The sequence below is a fragment of the Neofelis nebulosa genome, chromosome 8 (assembly GCF_028018385.1).
Source record: "Neofelis nebulosa isolate mNeoNeb1 chromosome 8, mNeoNeb1.pri, whole genome shotgun sequence".
NCBI lineage: Eukaryota > Metazoa > Chordata > Mammalia > Carnivora > Felidae > Neofelis > Neofelis nebulosa.
In genome coordinates, this window is record NC_080789.1 from 137,742,514 (window position 1) to 137,758,005 (window position 15,492).

Here is a 15,492-nt window from a genome sequence, read left to right on the forward strand (position 1 = left end):
TCAATAACAGAAAGAAAACTACAGAATTCACAAAATTGTGGAAATTAAACAATACACTTTTAAACGACCAAAAGATCAAAGAAGAAATCATAAGGGAAATTTGAAAAGACCTAGTGATGAATAAAAATGGGAACACACATACCAAAACTTATGGAAAGTGGAGCTAAGGGGGAAATTTATAGCTATACATGTTTATATTAAAAAAAAAAAAAAAGACAGATCTAAAGTCAACAGCCTAATTTTATACCTCAGGGAACTAGAAAAAGAGTAAACCAAACCCAAAGCTAGCAGGAGGAAGAAAATAATAAAGATTAAACCAGAGATAAATGAAATACAGAATAGAAAAACAAGAAAATCAATGAAACCAAAAGTAGGTTCTTAAAAAAGATCAGCAAAATTGACTAACCTATAGCTAGATGGACTAAGAAAACAAGAGAGGTGACTTAAATTACTAAAATCAGAAATGAAAGCGGGGACATTACTGCCAATTCTACAGAACTAAAAGGATTATAAGAGAATACTATGGACAATTGTACACAAATAAATTGGATAACCTAAGTGAAATGGGCAAATTCCTAGAATACCAAAACCTGTCAAGAAGGTAGAAAAAATTAAAGAGGAGGGAACATTTCCTAACTCAGTCTGTGAGGCCAGCATTACCCTGATATGAAAGACAGATAAAGACACTGTAAGAACAGAAAATTACAAATACCCTTTATGAATATTAATGCAAAAATCCTTAAAAAAAAAAAAACTAGCAAACTGATTTCAGCAGCATATTAAAAGGGTCATACACCATGACCAAGTGGGATTTATTACTGGAATGCAAAGATGGCTCACATATGAAAACTGATCAGTGTTAATACACCACATTAAGAAAATGAAGGGGGAACAACACATGAGCATCTCGATGCAGAAAAAGCATTTGACAAAATTCAGCACCTTTTAATGATAAAAAAAAAAACACTCAAAATACTAGGAATAGAAGGAAATTTAATCAACATGATAAAAGCCATACATAAAAACCCATGGTGAACATTATACTCTATGGTGAAAGACTGAAAGCTTTTCCTCTAAGATCAGGAACAAGGCAAGGATGCCAGCTTTCACAGCTTGTATTCAACATAGCACTAGAAGTTCTACCACAGCATTAGGCAAGGAAAAGAAATAAAAGCCACCCAAATTGGAAAAGAAGAAGTAAAATTATCTCTGTTTGCAGATGGTATGATCTTATATGCAGAAAACTTTAAAATTCCACCAAAAAAAAAAAAAAACCCACCAACTCTGTTAGAATTACTACATGAATTCAGTAAAGTAGCAGGATACAAGGTCAACATACAAAAATCAGTTGCATCAAAAGTAATAACATACTTAGGAGTATTTTATTATTACACTTATACCAAGGAGCTGAAAGACCTATATAATGAAAACTACAAAATATTGCTGAAAGAAATGAAACAAAATACAAATAAACGGAAACACATCCCATGTTCATGGATTGAAAGACATGTCAATACTACCCAAAGCGATCTACAGATTGAATGCAATTCCTATCAAAATCCCAATGATGTCTTTTGCAAAAAGAGAAAAACCCATCCTAAAATTCATATGGAATCTGAAATTATCCCAAATAGCCAAAACAATCTTGAAAACAAAGCTTGGAGGACCCATACTTCCTCATATCAAAACTTACTACAAAGCTACAGTAATCACAACAGTGTGGTATTGGCATTAAGAGAGACATACAAATGAATGAAATAGACAGCCCAGAAATGAACACCATATATATGGCAAAATGATTTTTGACAAGGATGTCAAGACCATTCAATTGGGAAAGGACAGTCTTTAAAAAATGGTGCTAGGGAAACAGGACATCCTACATGCAAAGTAAAGAAGTTGGAACCTTACAGAACATCATATGCAAAAATGAACACAAAATGGATAAAAGACCTAAGTATAAGACATAAAACAATAAAACTCTTAGAAGAAAACATAGGACAAAGCTTCATGATATTGGATTTGGTAGTGATTTCCTGAATATGACACCAAAGGCATAGGAAACAACAACAACAAAAACAAACAAGTTGGACTTCATGGAAATTTTACAATTTTGTGCATCAAAAGACCCTATCCACAGAGTAAAAATCAAACCACAGAATGAGAGGAAATATTTGCAAGCTGTATATCTGATAAAGGATTAATTTCCAGAATATATAGAGTACTCCTAAAATTCAACAATAAGAAAACAAACGGCCCGATTCAAAAATGGGCAAAGAACTGGATTAAATATTTCTCCAAAGAAGATACAAAAGATGTGCAGTAAACACATGAAAATATTCTCAACAGCACTAATCACTAGGGAGATGAAACCAAAACTCCAGTGAGATACATCTTCTACCATGAAGATGAAAAACCAAGAGCATGTAGAGAAAAGGAACCCTGTGCATTGTTGTTGGGAATGTAAAATGGTATAGTCACTGTGGAAAACAGTATAGCAGACCCTCAAACATTAAAAATAGAATTACCATATGATCGAGAAATTCCACCTCTGGGTATCCACCCCAAAGACTTGAAAGTAGGGTCTCAGAGAGGCATTTGTACATCCACGTTCATAGCAGCCTATTCACAATAGCTAAAACATGTTATCAACCCAAGTGTCCATCAACAAATGAATTATAGATAATCAAAATATGGTATGTACATACCAATGGAATATTATCCAGCGTTAAAAAGGAAGGAAACTGTGTAATGTACCACAATATGGACTGTGCTAAGTACAATATGCTAAAGTAAAATAAGCCAGCTACAAAAAGATAAATACAATTTTGTGCAAGATGTCTTTGCAGCCCCCCCAAAATGGACTGGTCTTGAAAGTAACTGTATGTGTGGTGTTTGGAGCGAGGTAGGGGTTCTTAGACTCTCCTTCCCTTCCAAAGTTTCAGATCACCCATGGGAGGGGTCATGAGTCCTCCACAGGCTGAGATCTTGACTCTGCGATCTCACAAGTTTCTCCAGGCCGAGGACAACGATGCTGTCAGCATCAAAAAGCAAACTTGGCTTAAGGAAAGAAAGGGGTAGGTGAGGAAAAACCAGCTAAATCCAGTCTTTGCCTAGCCATTCCCTCTGGGGACTTCTTATCTCTCGTGTCCTGATTTATGGCATCACTGATTCATGGCTGAATGGAGACTTTCCAGCCACCAATAATGTAATATTACCTGGGACATCCAAAGTTCCATGGTCAACTCAGGCTCCCTCAGAAGGAGGGAACATTTTATCATAGAGCAGAGTCTAGTATTTTTATTAGACTATCCCTTCCGGTCTACTGTTAAATATTTCTAGAGTGGAGTGTTTTATGATCATTCCTCCCCATTCCACCCCACCCTCCATCTCTAAGTATTTTTCCATCTTTGTTAACATACAGCAAAGCACTACAAACACAGATTTAAGATTTTGGTAGCATGGAACTAAACCCACGGTACTACCAAGCTAAACACACACACACACACACACACACACACACACACACACACACACACATGTGCATGGGGAGTAGGTACATTTTTTTAAAATAAGTAGAATGCATTTATTGTTTTCCTTCTAGAATTCATAACCTGCTGCACGAGTAGCCCAGGAACTGCTGTGGGGGCAGGGAGGAATTGTAGCAATGCCATCAGTGGGATTTGACCCTGGATTAGTTGGGAATTTCCAGTGTGCTTCATGTCCCCAGTGCTGGTTTAGGCAACGTGTTTAATAAATGTAGAGACAGCACCAACAAGCCCATGTTGGTGGGCTGGCAAAGTGCATCACTTCCCTGTTCTCAGAGCCCTATAATCTAGGCCACCCAACGCAAGATATTCATACTTCCGTGTATGCAATTCCTCTCATGGGGTAAACTGTAGCATGGTGTGTAGATGCAGAGAAGACAAAGCCAGACTGCCCAGGTTCCGGGAGTAGGTACATTTTTTAAATGGGGGTGGGGGGATTGGGTCCAATTAAAAACTGCTAGAATGGAAATTCAGAAGAGCACATCAGGAAGAACCTGTGAAAGAAATCTTCACTGATGCAATCAACACCATAGGTTGAGATAACTTCAAGAGAAACTTTAAATGCCTGCAAGAAAGTAACTTGTGGTGATGCCAAGAGACCCTGCACCTGTAAATACCATATAGCATGGTTCTTGGATGAGCAGTATCACCATCACCTGGATATTGCTAGAAATACAGATTCTGCAGCCCTGCCCCAGACCTACGACTCAGGAGCTCTGGGAGGACAGGCCAGCACTCTGGGTTTTAATAAGCCCTCCAGGTGGCTCTACTGTATGCTCACATTTAGGAATCACTGACAGAGAGGGCCCAGGATGAAAAGGACGACTGTAAGGAACAGAGATGATGTAGCAGAATGAGGACTCCAATAGGGCAACGATGAACCTATACAACCCACCAAAGCCACAGTCAAAATATTGAACGTGGAAAGAGTGGAAACACTACTCTTAGGCCCTGGAAATGGAATGAGGAACTCTAAAAGGTGTGATTAAGGGACAAGAGAAGAGGGAAAGGCAGCACTGTGAAAACCACAAGGAGGGAAATACGTAAAGAACATTTTCCTGACCAGATTATAATCTCGGCCTGAGTTGTCGAGGGCTCTTAGAGTTTCCTTCCAGAGCAATCCTCAAAGAAAGGGACCCGGGTGACATTCGCCAACTGGATTTTGTTTGGTTACTTACTTTGCTTATTTTTTACCTTATTTATTCGGATGCAATCTCAAACTTAATAGTAAAACTGCAAGAACAGGAAAAAAAGACCTTCTGAATACCCTTTACCCAGATTCACCAACTGTTTACATTCTGCCCCATGTGCCTTATCACCCCTCTGTCTATATATTTATAACATATGTGTGTTTTCCTCTGAAGTATTTGAAAGTAAGTTGGAGACACTATGCCCCTTTATGCCTAAATACTTCAGTATATATTTCCTAAGAATACATTCTCTTACATGCCTTCCTAAAATACAACACTCTCACATAATCACAGAACACTTATCAAAAATCAGGAAGTTTAACCTGGACACAATATTATTATCTAATATTCAGGGCCTATTCAAATTTTGTCAGTTGTCCCAATAATGCCCTTGTTAGCCATTTTCTCCCTGATTCCAAATCTAATCCAGGACCACATGTTACATTTTGTTGCCATGTCCCCTTAGCCTCTTGCAGTCTGTAACATTTCCTTTGCCTTTCTCTATCCTTCTTGATCTCGAATACAGGCCAAGTGTTTTTTAGAATGTCCCTCAATTTAGGTTCAACTAGTGTTTCCTCATGATGAGATTCAGATTATGGATCTGGGGGAGAAATACCACAGGTGTGATGTTGTGTCCTTCTCAGTGAACTGTATCAGGAGGCACATGAACTTGATTTGTCCCAGGATTGGTGATTGTGCCACAGGCTAACTGGTCACCATGCAGGGAGGAGATTTGAGGAATGCGTGTCCCACTTAGCTAAACTGACACAGTGGAATCCGCCACACTATATAAATGTCCTGTCCATTATCAAACTTCAACCCGCTCATTCTAGCATTGTTTCTTCCCTTATGCCATCATTCTTTCTCTATTAGTTAGAATTATACCTTAAGGAGGGCTTTCTCTTCTCCCTCTGCTCACTTATTTATTCATTTATTTGTTTATATTAGTTCAGACTTACAGAGTTTTGTTTTATGTTGTTCCATAATCTGTCATAATTACTGTCTTTGTTTTGATACTCAAATGGTCCTGTATGTGGCCAGTGACAGCCAGTTCAGCCTTCACCCTATATCCTTTTGATATGTCACCATCATTCTTTGAGTATCTCCTTACTTTCTGGTACAAGGTATTCCAGGCTCCTCTGGCATGCCTTCCCCATCCTAGCCCTGGAATCAGCCTTTTCCTCAAGTAGCCATGGTTTCTTCTGATGGAGACCAAGATCTGGACACCAAGTACATTCAGTGCTGATATGTCATTGCTTCTAAGCATTGTAAGAGGAGAGAGCTGGAACACGCACAGACACACAAACACACACACATCTGCACATGCACATTCCCATGTACAGACACACGTACACACACATGCATAAACACACACACACACACACACACACACACCCCATGGTTACATTCTGATATCGCTGGTCCCAATTCTCTTTAACATCATAGGGCACTTTCTAGCCATCCTCTCCCCCCCCTTTCCATAGTTGTAACTTCTTCTTCCAACAGTGGGAAACCTGGGCTGTGTTTGTCTTTCTCATTGATGATGACTGGTTCCCAGAGGTTATCAAGAAGAAAAGAGCATTGACGGTGCCTTTAGACCTTTGCCCTCTGATTTAACAGCATCGATGAGTTTTCAAGGAAAATCTGTAGAGGCTATAAACTTTGTCACTGTTTACTCAGTGTCTGTCCTGGTTTACTTTTCCTTTCAAAGAAGTGGTTCTCAACTGTGTGCATGGCATGTTTCCTGTGAACCCTGTCCTAGTTGCTGTGTCAGATTGATTGCTGCAAAACTGAATACACCTGCAATAACACCGGCATTTGGCAGAAGGGGTGTATTGAGCTGAGAGGGGTACTATCTGTCATGAATCTAAGATAAGGGGAATAAGTCAAGCGATTACAGAGAAGACTGCATATTTTTTGAAATCTGTAAGAACTCTGAGTTCACATAGACTCAATAAACTGCCCACACACATAGCAACCAGCTCCAAGGGGCCATGAAATGAGTCACACTTTAGCACTGATGCCCTTCTACCATAGCATCAATTCTTTATAACTCTTGCTGATATGGTCACCAATGCCTTGACCTTCTAAATCCCCCTCAGTGACAGGTCACGGATGTTTCATTTCAAAGTGTGCCACAAATGCTAAAAGTTGAAAACCACCATTCTAAATGGAGGAGAGTATTTTAGGACTTAGAAGATGTAGAACAATCTGCCGAGAAAAATATCCAATGTGAAAACAACACAGAAAACAGCAGAGACTGAAAAAAAAAGATGACAGACAGAAGATCAATAGATTCAGAACATTACTTGAACTTAAAAATGGAACTTGAGGACTACTGGTGAATAAAAATGTTCTGGGAGGGATTCAGGCGAACAAGATACAATCCAAAGACCAGATGGGAGAGAGAGAGAAGACGGGATGGTAAAGGAAGTAAATCTAAGCAGACAGATTTCTTCTCTCCTATTAATTTTGTGTATAGAAATTAGTAAGAAAATAGTATTTTTAGGAAACTGATACGTCTAAATCAAGATTATCTTATGACCTCACTGAAAAGGAAAAGAAAATGTTTGAGTCCACTCTAGAAGCCACGTAAATGAAGAGCATTGAGACTACTAGCATGGAGTGGTAAAGAACAGCACAGATGTATCTTATATTGTACAAAATCTAAGACTAGATTATCGGTGGGACTTTAAAAGTCAGTGGCTGGATTAAGAACAAAAATCAAACAATCCATTTCCTCTCCTGAGACTAGGAAGACTACAGTAAGGCCTGGGCTTTACTGATCCATGGGGCTGTCATAGCTCAGGTGGGCTCAGGTATGAGGCATGCTGGAGCCTCAGCCGGGAGAGCTTACTTCCTGAAGGAGGAAGGGAGAACCCAACAGCTCATCCACTGGCAGGCTGGTCTACCTGCAGGCTGCCAGGCATTTACAGCAGACTGTTCTGACCACATTCTGAATTCGGAGGGGGATCCCTCTGACCCTAATGCGTAAAGAAGCCCAGCTGGCCGGTGGGATATGGCATAAGGGGCCTGGGCTGTGAGTTCATGTCCTGGTGATTCTGGCGGTCATTCTTGGACGTCCAAAACTAAGCCAGCAGCTGGGGAGTGTGGCAATCCAGGGGTTGCTCTCTGCAGGAAAACACAGGCAAGACTGGGGCAGAGGAATCAGGGGGCTAGTCCTGAAAGCTAGGGTTCCTAGGAAGAGACAGGCCAGCCCACAGGAAGCAGGTGAAAGGGAAGGAGAAAGCTGCCATTTGGGGGCCCGTGGCTACCAAAGCGGACCCCAGATCCTGCCCAACCAAAAGAAGTCTCAGATTGCAGGAAAGCAAACACAGACACTATTTGGGTAAATCAAACTAGACTGGCTTATTTGAAGGATGCAGAAGGAAACCAGCACCACTCACCACACCCAGGATAAGATCAGAGAGACATTACATTTTCTGGGACGGATGGGGATTCACGTTCCAGAATCCAGAATCCTCACTATGACATGGAGAAATACAGAAGATGGTTGCATTTTCCAGATTCTGTCCCCCTCAGACCTTGCACCAAAGTCTACGATGGACAGGTGACTGAACTCACCTCATCCATTTGGGATTTGGGCCATTTACAGTATTTTCAAGTAGTTAAATCATCACACTTGCAGACTAGAACTGTGTGTTCCTGGCATATAGCCAGATATGGGGATCAAGAACTTCAGTAGGTATCATGCCCTCAAGTCATTAGACAAGGTCTGGAGTTTACCCTGCAGATCTACTGAGCACCTCTCTGTAGAGGTGCCACAAAAATGAAATCAATGTACATGGTTGGGCAAGTCCCAGGACATGGGGTTTAACCAGTAAGTTTCATACCGAAGAAAATCTTAGGGTCTAAATCTTGCTCAAATCTTTCAACTTCTAATTAGAAAGGGTGGGGGGCATTTTCAACACTGTAGCACAGCTTGGAGAAAACTTGAATCAGTCTAGCTCTGGCTCTTACCTTCTTTTGGTACCATTCTTCTGACAAAAGGTATGTTAGTTCTCACTGGGCATGCACTTCGTCACACCCACGGTCTGCTGGGAGTGACTGGTGGGTTGTCTCCCAAAAGAGGGCCCAGAATCCTCCCAATGGCTTTGCAAAACCTCTTGGCTTCAATTTTACCTCAAGCTGCCTTAACTGGCTCAGAGAAAGCCAAAAATACCTAATTCTAGAATCTTCTGCATTTCTCACATTTATTTCACAGGCAACATCTTACAATAGAAGCAGTGAACACTCACACTTGGCATGATTTACCCCTCTCTTGCCCTAGATTCAACTGAGGTCTGAGTTCCTATGGCAGGGAACCCCAAAATCCCTCACCCCAACTTATTTCATTATGAAGAATTTCATGTATTTTAAACAGTATATAACATTTGGGCACAACTAATATTCTGCCAGCCCTCATCAGTGTGGCCTTCCATCTGTGGCCAGTGGCCAGCCACCCGGCCCCCATGATTGCCTGCACCCATCCCAATCGGTCAGCATCTCAGTGGCACTGGTTATTTATTAACTATTTCAATTCTCACCCTGGCTTAGATGTAATCTATGAAAAGGAAAAACATCCATTTACAAAACAGCTGAAGAAACAGAACATTCCAAAAACTTTCAAAAGCATTTTTAACAGGTAAACCATTTGTACTACTAAAAATTCAGAAAGTATAGAAAGGAAAAAAGTGAGAAGCTATGATAAGGCATTCAGTAAAAAGTCTCCCACTCCCAGCGTGTCCTCAGCTGTCTCTCCTCCGGTGTTAATAGTCTTTTGCATCTTTTCAGAGATTTTATGTACAGACAAAAAATTGTGGATAGGTACCATTTCTTCTTTTTTCACCGATGGCAGCGAATGACACACGGGGTTCTGTTCGTCTTCTTCCTAATGTAACAGTGTGTCTGGGAGATCTTTCCACTTCAGTGATAAAGAGCACCCTTTTGTCTGTTACAGAGGTCTGACTAGCACTTCTTCAAGGAGTAGCTGTACTGTAAGTTACTAAATTAGTCTCCTGCTGACCACATGCGAGGTAATTCACACAGATACTGGCTACTATAATCAATAACTCTGTACATACTCACTTCATAAATATGCCAGCATGTCTGTCGGGAAAATTCTTAGAAGCGAAATCGCTGGGGTAAAGGGCATGTGCATAATAAATGTCATTCTCTGAACAGGTGTTTCTTGAACACCTTCTCTTGCCAGTTACTGTACTAGGCTCAGGGAGGGTGGTGTCGGGCAAAACAGATGTGGCCCCCACCCTCTAGAGCTCGCAGCGCACATTAGGAGACAGACAGACAGACATTATAACATCTCAGTGTCTTCCATACAACCCTGAAGGCAGCTGACTGCGCAGGGAAAGAACACGGAACTACGGGACCTGGCTGCTTTGAGGGGGGAGCAGCAGGGAGGGAAGGCTTTCCTGAGAAAGTCATGTTCAAGTTAGGGAGGATGGCAGGAGATGGGCTGGGGAGAGCGGTAGGCATGGTGAGTGGCGGGGGGGGGGGGGGGACCGAAGGCCAGTGTGGCTGGGGGCGGGGGACAGGGGGAGAGTAGCTAGGGAGGAGGTGGGGCCCCATCCAGCAGAGCCTTGAAGACTTCTTGAGGATGTGAGTTTTTATCCTAAGAGCAGTGGGCAACCAGGAAAGAGTGAAACCATCATATGCATTTCTGAAGATACCTGGCTGTGTCACAGAAACGGATGAAAGGCTTTCAGGGAGAACAAGCAGGGAGAGCAATCCCAGGGCTGTTACTGTTTTCAGGCAAGAGAGCTCAGAGGCCCGGGCTGGGCTGCGTGGGCTGGGAAGACCAATAGGAAGGGGAGGGCAGGGAGAAGGGTTTCCACTGATGACTCCCCAGTCCCGAGCCATGCTGGATGGCGAGCGCCTAAGGCAAGGCTCCTGGGAGGCCTCTAAACGATGAGAGCCCTTACTGAACATTTTCCACATGCTTGGAATGTGGGGTGTATCCTAAGGGGCCCCCAGGAGAGCCAGTCCCTGGCTCGAAGGTGCTGAGTGCCACCCAAGTGACCCTGGGGAGCTCCTCTGAGCCAGCTGAAATGTGGTCACCTCTCCTCTCTTGTCTGCACCTTTGCAGGTGTCACGTGCCCTCCTCCCACATCTGTGGAACATGCAGACATCCGGGTCAAGAGTTACAAACTGAACTCCACCGAGCGGTATACCTGTAACACTGGCTTTAAGCGGAAAGCCGGGACGTCCACCCTGACAGAGTGCGTGCTTAACAAGACCACGAACACTGCCCACTGGACAATTCCCAATCTCAAGTGCATCAGTAAGTACACGGCCCTGCACTGTCTCTCTGTCCCCCTCGCCAAGACCGTACAGAGAACGGAAGGCAGTGTGGAAGGCTGCGGGAGCCCATCTCTCGGGGGAGGGGGACAAGACATTTGTGTGGAAGTCTGAGGCTAACTGAACCGTTGGGCCTCTAAACAACACCTCTGGGGGTGGGAAATGTACAGGATTTAGGGTCACACAATTCTGAGTTCCAACCCTGGCTCGGCCCCGCACCATCCTGAGCAAGGGCCCTCCTATCTTGGAACTTCGTTCATCATCTAGAAAATGAACCTGAGGTCAACATTGTGGGTTGTAGCAATGTTAAGTGAGCCCCGGTCAACATTCACTACAGCCACACCTCATTCTGTTGCGCTCTGCGGTGTTGCATTTTACACATAATTGTGTGTTTTGTTGTTTTGTTTTTACGAACTGAAGGTTTGTGGCAATCCTGCCTCAAGCGAGTCAGTCTGTTGATGCCATTTTTCCAACAGTAGTTGCCCACTTTGTGTCTGTAGGTCACATTTTGATAATTCTTGATGTATTTCAAACTTTCTCATATTTGTTGTGGTGATCTGGGATCAACAGTCTTTGGTGTTCCTACTGTAATTGCTTTGGGGTGCCACAACCCACACCCATGTAAGGCAGTTAACTTCATCAGCCGATGTTGTGTATGTATCCTGAGTGCTCCATCGACTGACTCCTACCTCATCTCTCCCCCTCCTTGGACCTCCCTGTTGCCTGAGACTGAACAATACAGAAATTAGGCCAATTAATAACCCTACGATGGCCTCTAAGTGTTCACGTGAAAGTAAGAATCACATCTCTTCTCAAATCAAAAACTAGGAATAAGTAAGCTTAGTGGAAAAAAAGCATGTCAAAAGTCAAGACAGGCCAAAAACTGGGACCCTTGTGCCCAACAGTCAGCTAAGTTGTGAATGCAAAGGAAAAGACCTTGAAGGAAACTGAAAGTGCTACTCCGGAGAACACACGAGTGTTTCTTTCTGGAGAAAGTGTGAGTGGTCTGGATAGAAGGTCAAACCAGCCACAACATTCCCCTAAGCCAGAGCCTCACCCAGAGCAAGGCCTGACCTCTCTTCAGTTCTATGAAAGCTGACAGGGGTGAGGAAGCTTGAAGCCGGCAGAGGTGGGCTCAAGAGATATGAGGAAAGGAGTCGTCTCTACAACATAAAAGTGCAGGTGGAGCGAGCAAATTATCCAGAAGATCTAGCTTATCCAGATGATCAACGCAGATGAAACAGCCTTAGAGTGAGAGAAGACGCCATCCAGGACTTTCATAGCTGGAAAGGAGAAGTCAATGCCTGGCTTCAACCCCTCAAAAGACAGGCTGACTCTCACATGAGGGCCTAATGCAGCTGGTGACTTTGGGTTGAAGCCAATGCTCACTGACCATTCCAAAATGCCTAGCACCCTTCAGAACTATGCTAAATCTGTTCTGCCTGTGCTCTGGAAATGAAACGACAGAGGCTGGATGACAGCACTTCTGTTTACAACATGGTTTACTGAACATTTTTTTAAGTTTATTTATTTATTTTGAGAGAGACAGAAATGAAGAGAGAGCACAAGCAGAGGAGGGGCATAGAGAGAAAGAGAGAGAGAATCCCAAGCAGGCTCTGCAATGTTAGCACAGAGCCCGACGTGAGGCTCGAACTCATGAACTTCAAGATCATGACCTGAGCTAAAACCAAGAGTCAGTCGCTCAACTGACTGAGCCACCCAGGTGCCCCGTAGTTTCCTGAATATTTTAAGCCCACTGCTGAGCCCCACTGCTCAAGACGACTCCTCTCAAAATATGACTGCTCATTGACAATGCACCTGATCACCCAAGAGCTCTGATGGAAATGGATAACGGCATTATTATTGTTCTCATGCCTGTTAATACAACACCCATGCTGTAGCCCATGGCTCAAGGAGTCATTTCAACTGTCAAGTCTTATTATTTAAGAAATACATTCCATGAGGCTATCACTGCCATTCCTCTGATGGATCTGGGCAAAGTAAATTGAAAACCTCCTGGAAAGGATTCTCCATTCCAGATACTATTAAGAACACTCATGATTCGTGGGAAGGAGTCAAAATATCGACATTCACAGGATAACAGGAGTTGGGAGAAGTTGGTTCCAGCCCTCGTGGATGACTGTGAGGGGCTCACGACCTCAGTGGAGGGAGTCACTGCAGATGAGGTGGCAACAGCGAGAGGACCAGAATCAGAAGTGGGGCCTTGAGATGGGACTGAATGGCTGCAATCTCAGGATAAAACTTGAACGGATGAGGAGGTGCTGCTTCCCATGGGTTCCTGAGATGGAATCTATTCCTGCTGAGATGCTGTGAAGACTGTTGAAATGACAAGAGGATTCAGGATATGACACAAACTCAGTTGTAAAGCAGCAGCAGGTTTGAGAGCATTGACTTCAATTTTGAAAGTTCTACTGTGGGTCATATGCTATCAAACAGCATCACCTGCTACAGAGGAATCATTCGTGAAAGGAAGGGTCAGTCGCTGTGGCAAACTTCATTGGGGTCTCTTATTTTGTTTTGTTTTGTTTATTTATTTTGAGAGTGAAAGAGAGAGAGTGTGTGCACTCAAGTGGGGGAGGGGCAGAGAGAGAGAGGGAGAGAGAGAATCCTGAGCAGGCTCCACATAGAACCTGATGCGGGGCTCAAATCCATGGACTGTGACATCATGATCTGAGCCAAAACAAAGTGTCAGATGCTTAACCAACTGAGCCACCCAGGTGCCCTCACTGGTGTCTTATTTTAAGGAATCGCCACAGCCACCCCAACCTTCAGCAACCACCACCCTGATCAGTCAGCAGCCATCACCATCGAGGGAGGACCCTCCACCAGCAAAAAGATTATGACTCACTGAAAGCTCAAATGATGGTTAGCACTTTTTAGCAGGAAATCATTTTAAATTAAGGTATGTATATTGATTTTTTTAGGCACAATGTTATTGCCCATTTAATAAACTATAGTGTAAACATAACTTTTCTCGGGTTCAGTTGTACAGATTGTTGTATTAATCCTCAAATAAGTTTTCTAGGTGTGCAGGATGGTTTAGTGTTGATCTGGTTCTATTTCAGGGACAAGAGATGCAAAAAACTTCCATGCTGTTCTGCCATCTTGGCCCCTCCCTAAACATAACTTTTCTATGCACTGAGAAACCAAAATATTCATGTGACTTGTTCTATTGCCACATTCACTTTATCATGGTGGTCTTGAACTGAACCCACAATATCTCTCTGAGTTATGCCTATATTATTACTATCGGTGCTTTAAGATTATGATAGAATTTGGCTACAGACAAGGGTGTATGCTCACAGCATGCTTGCTTTCCAGAGATCTTTCCCAATTTCTTCCTAGAAGATGGTGTGCAGGGAAATTATTACTGTTCTCTGTTGTTAGCCACCCAGGAGAATGGGGGTACCCACCGGGCAGATTCCCTTAGCCTGGTCACCCATAGGCTGGTGTCCAGCCAGCACTCCAGAGCACGTGTGACGGAAGGTTGTCCGAATCAATTATTTTTAACCGTCCACAACTGGGTAATTTTGCCAGAAGAAGTCAACAACCTTGGAGTGGAAGCCAGTAGGGCTATTTCCAGGACTACTAGGTCCCTTACTTTGGAAACATAAAGATTAGCTCATGGTTTATTGCATATTTGGTGGCTATCCAACTGCAAACTAGATACTTTCTCATAACATTTGTGAACATTCTCCACTCCTCTCTGGGGAAGGGGACAGAAGGAGTTGTTCTAGAGCAAATTCCCTCTGCTGTAAGAGTCCTTGAAGAGCCAGACTTTCTCACTGAGTGTGCGTTCCTTCCCTCTCCCCCTGCACGTCCGTCTCGCAGACATCAGGGCAAGGAGGAAGCCTTCTGTTTGTTGCAAGGGAATCACTCAGCGGCAGAACATAGTACCACATGGCATCAAATGCCACTACAATGATGAGCTGGGTGAGGACAGGTACGAGCAATAGCACTGTGGCAAAAACACAGAGTAGACAGCTTACTCTGTCCAGTCCGGGCACGCGCTGGTACCTGTAATCCAGGGGCAAAAATAAGGGCTTTCCACTGCAGGGAGAGTGACTGTTTCTTTGAAGTTCCAATCCATTTGGATGAACGAATCCAGGATGGAGAAGAGTTGTAGGCTCTGAACCAGCTGGTGGGGGGTGGGGGAAGAGGAAGGAAGGGGGGAGACCTGGAATTACAGACTTGTAGAACCTACAGACTCGAGCACCCTGAGGCTTCACTGGCACAAAGACATCTCACCTTCTGCCACTAACAACTCCCTCCATTACTCTTCCTAACCTCTTGTGCTTGGGATGCTTTTATTTTTTTTCCTTACAAAATAACTGAAGCTACTGAGTAGTCATGTATTTTCCCATGTAAAAGACAACATTATAAAACTGAGTTGATCTCATGAATACCCTTCTACCCAAAAA

At 43.2% G+C, this 15,492-nt stretch overlaps 2 protein-coding genes across 9 annotated transcripts in view; one reads left to right on the forward strand and one right to left on the reverse strand.

Moving 5' to 3' along the window:
- The window catches only part of FBH1 (F-box DNA helicase 1), a 224,680-nt gene that overhangs the window by 130,788 nt on the left and 78,400 nt on the right, over positions 1–15,492 (reverse strand). The gene's annotated exons all lie outside the window — the stretch shown is intronic.
- The window catches only part of IL15RA (interleukin 15 receptor subunit alpha), a 49,021-nt gene that overhangs the window by 20,157 nt on the left and 13,372 nt on the right, over positions 1–15,492 (forward strand). For all 8 annotated transcript variants that reach the window (XM_058681988.1, XM_058681981.1, XM_058681982.1 and 5 more), the window contains exon 2: positions 10,839–11,033. In XM_058681988.1, coding sequence (XP_058537971.1) covers positions 10,839–11,033 — 195 coding nt within the window. The remainder of the gene's footprint in view (positions 1–10,838; positions 11,034–15,492) is intronic.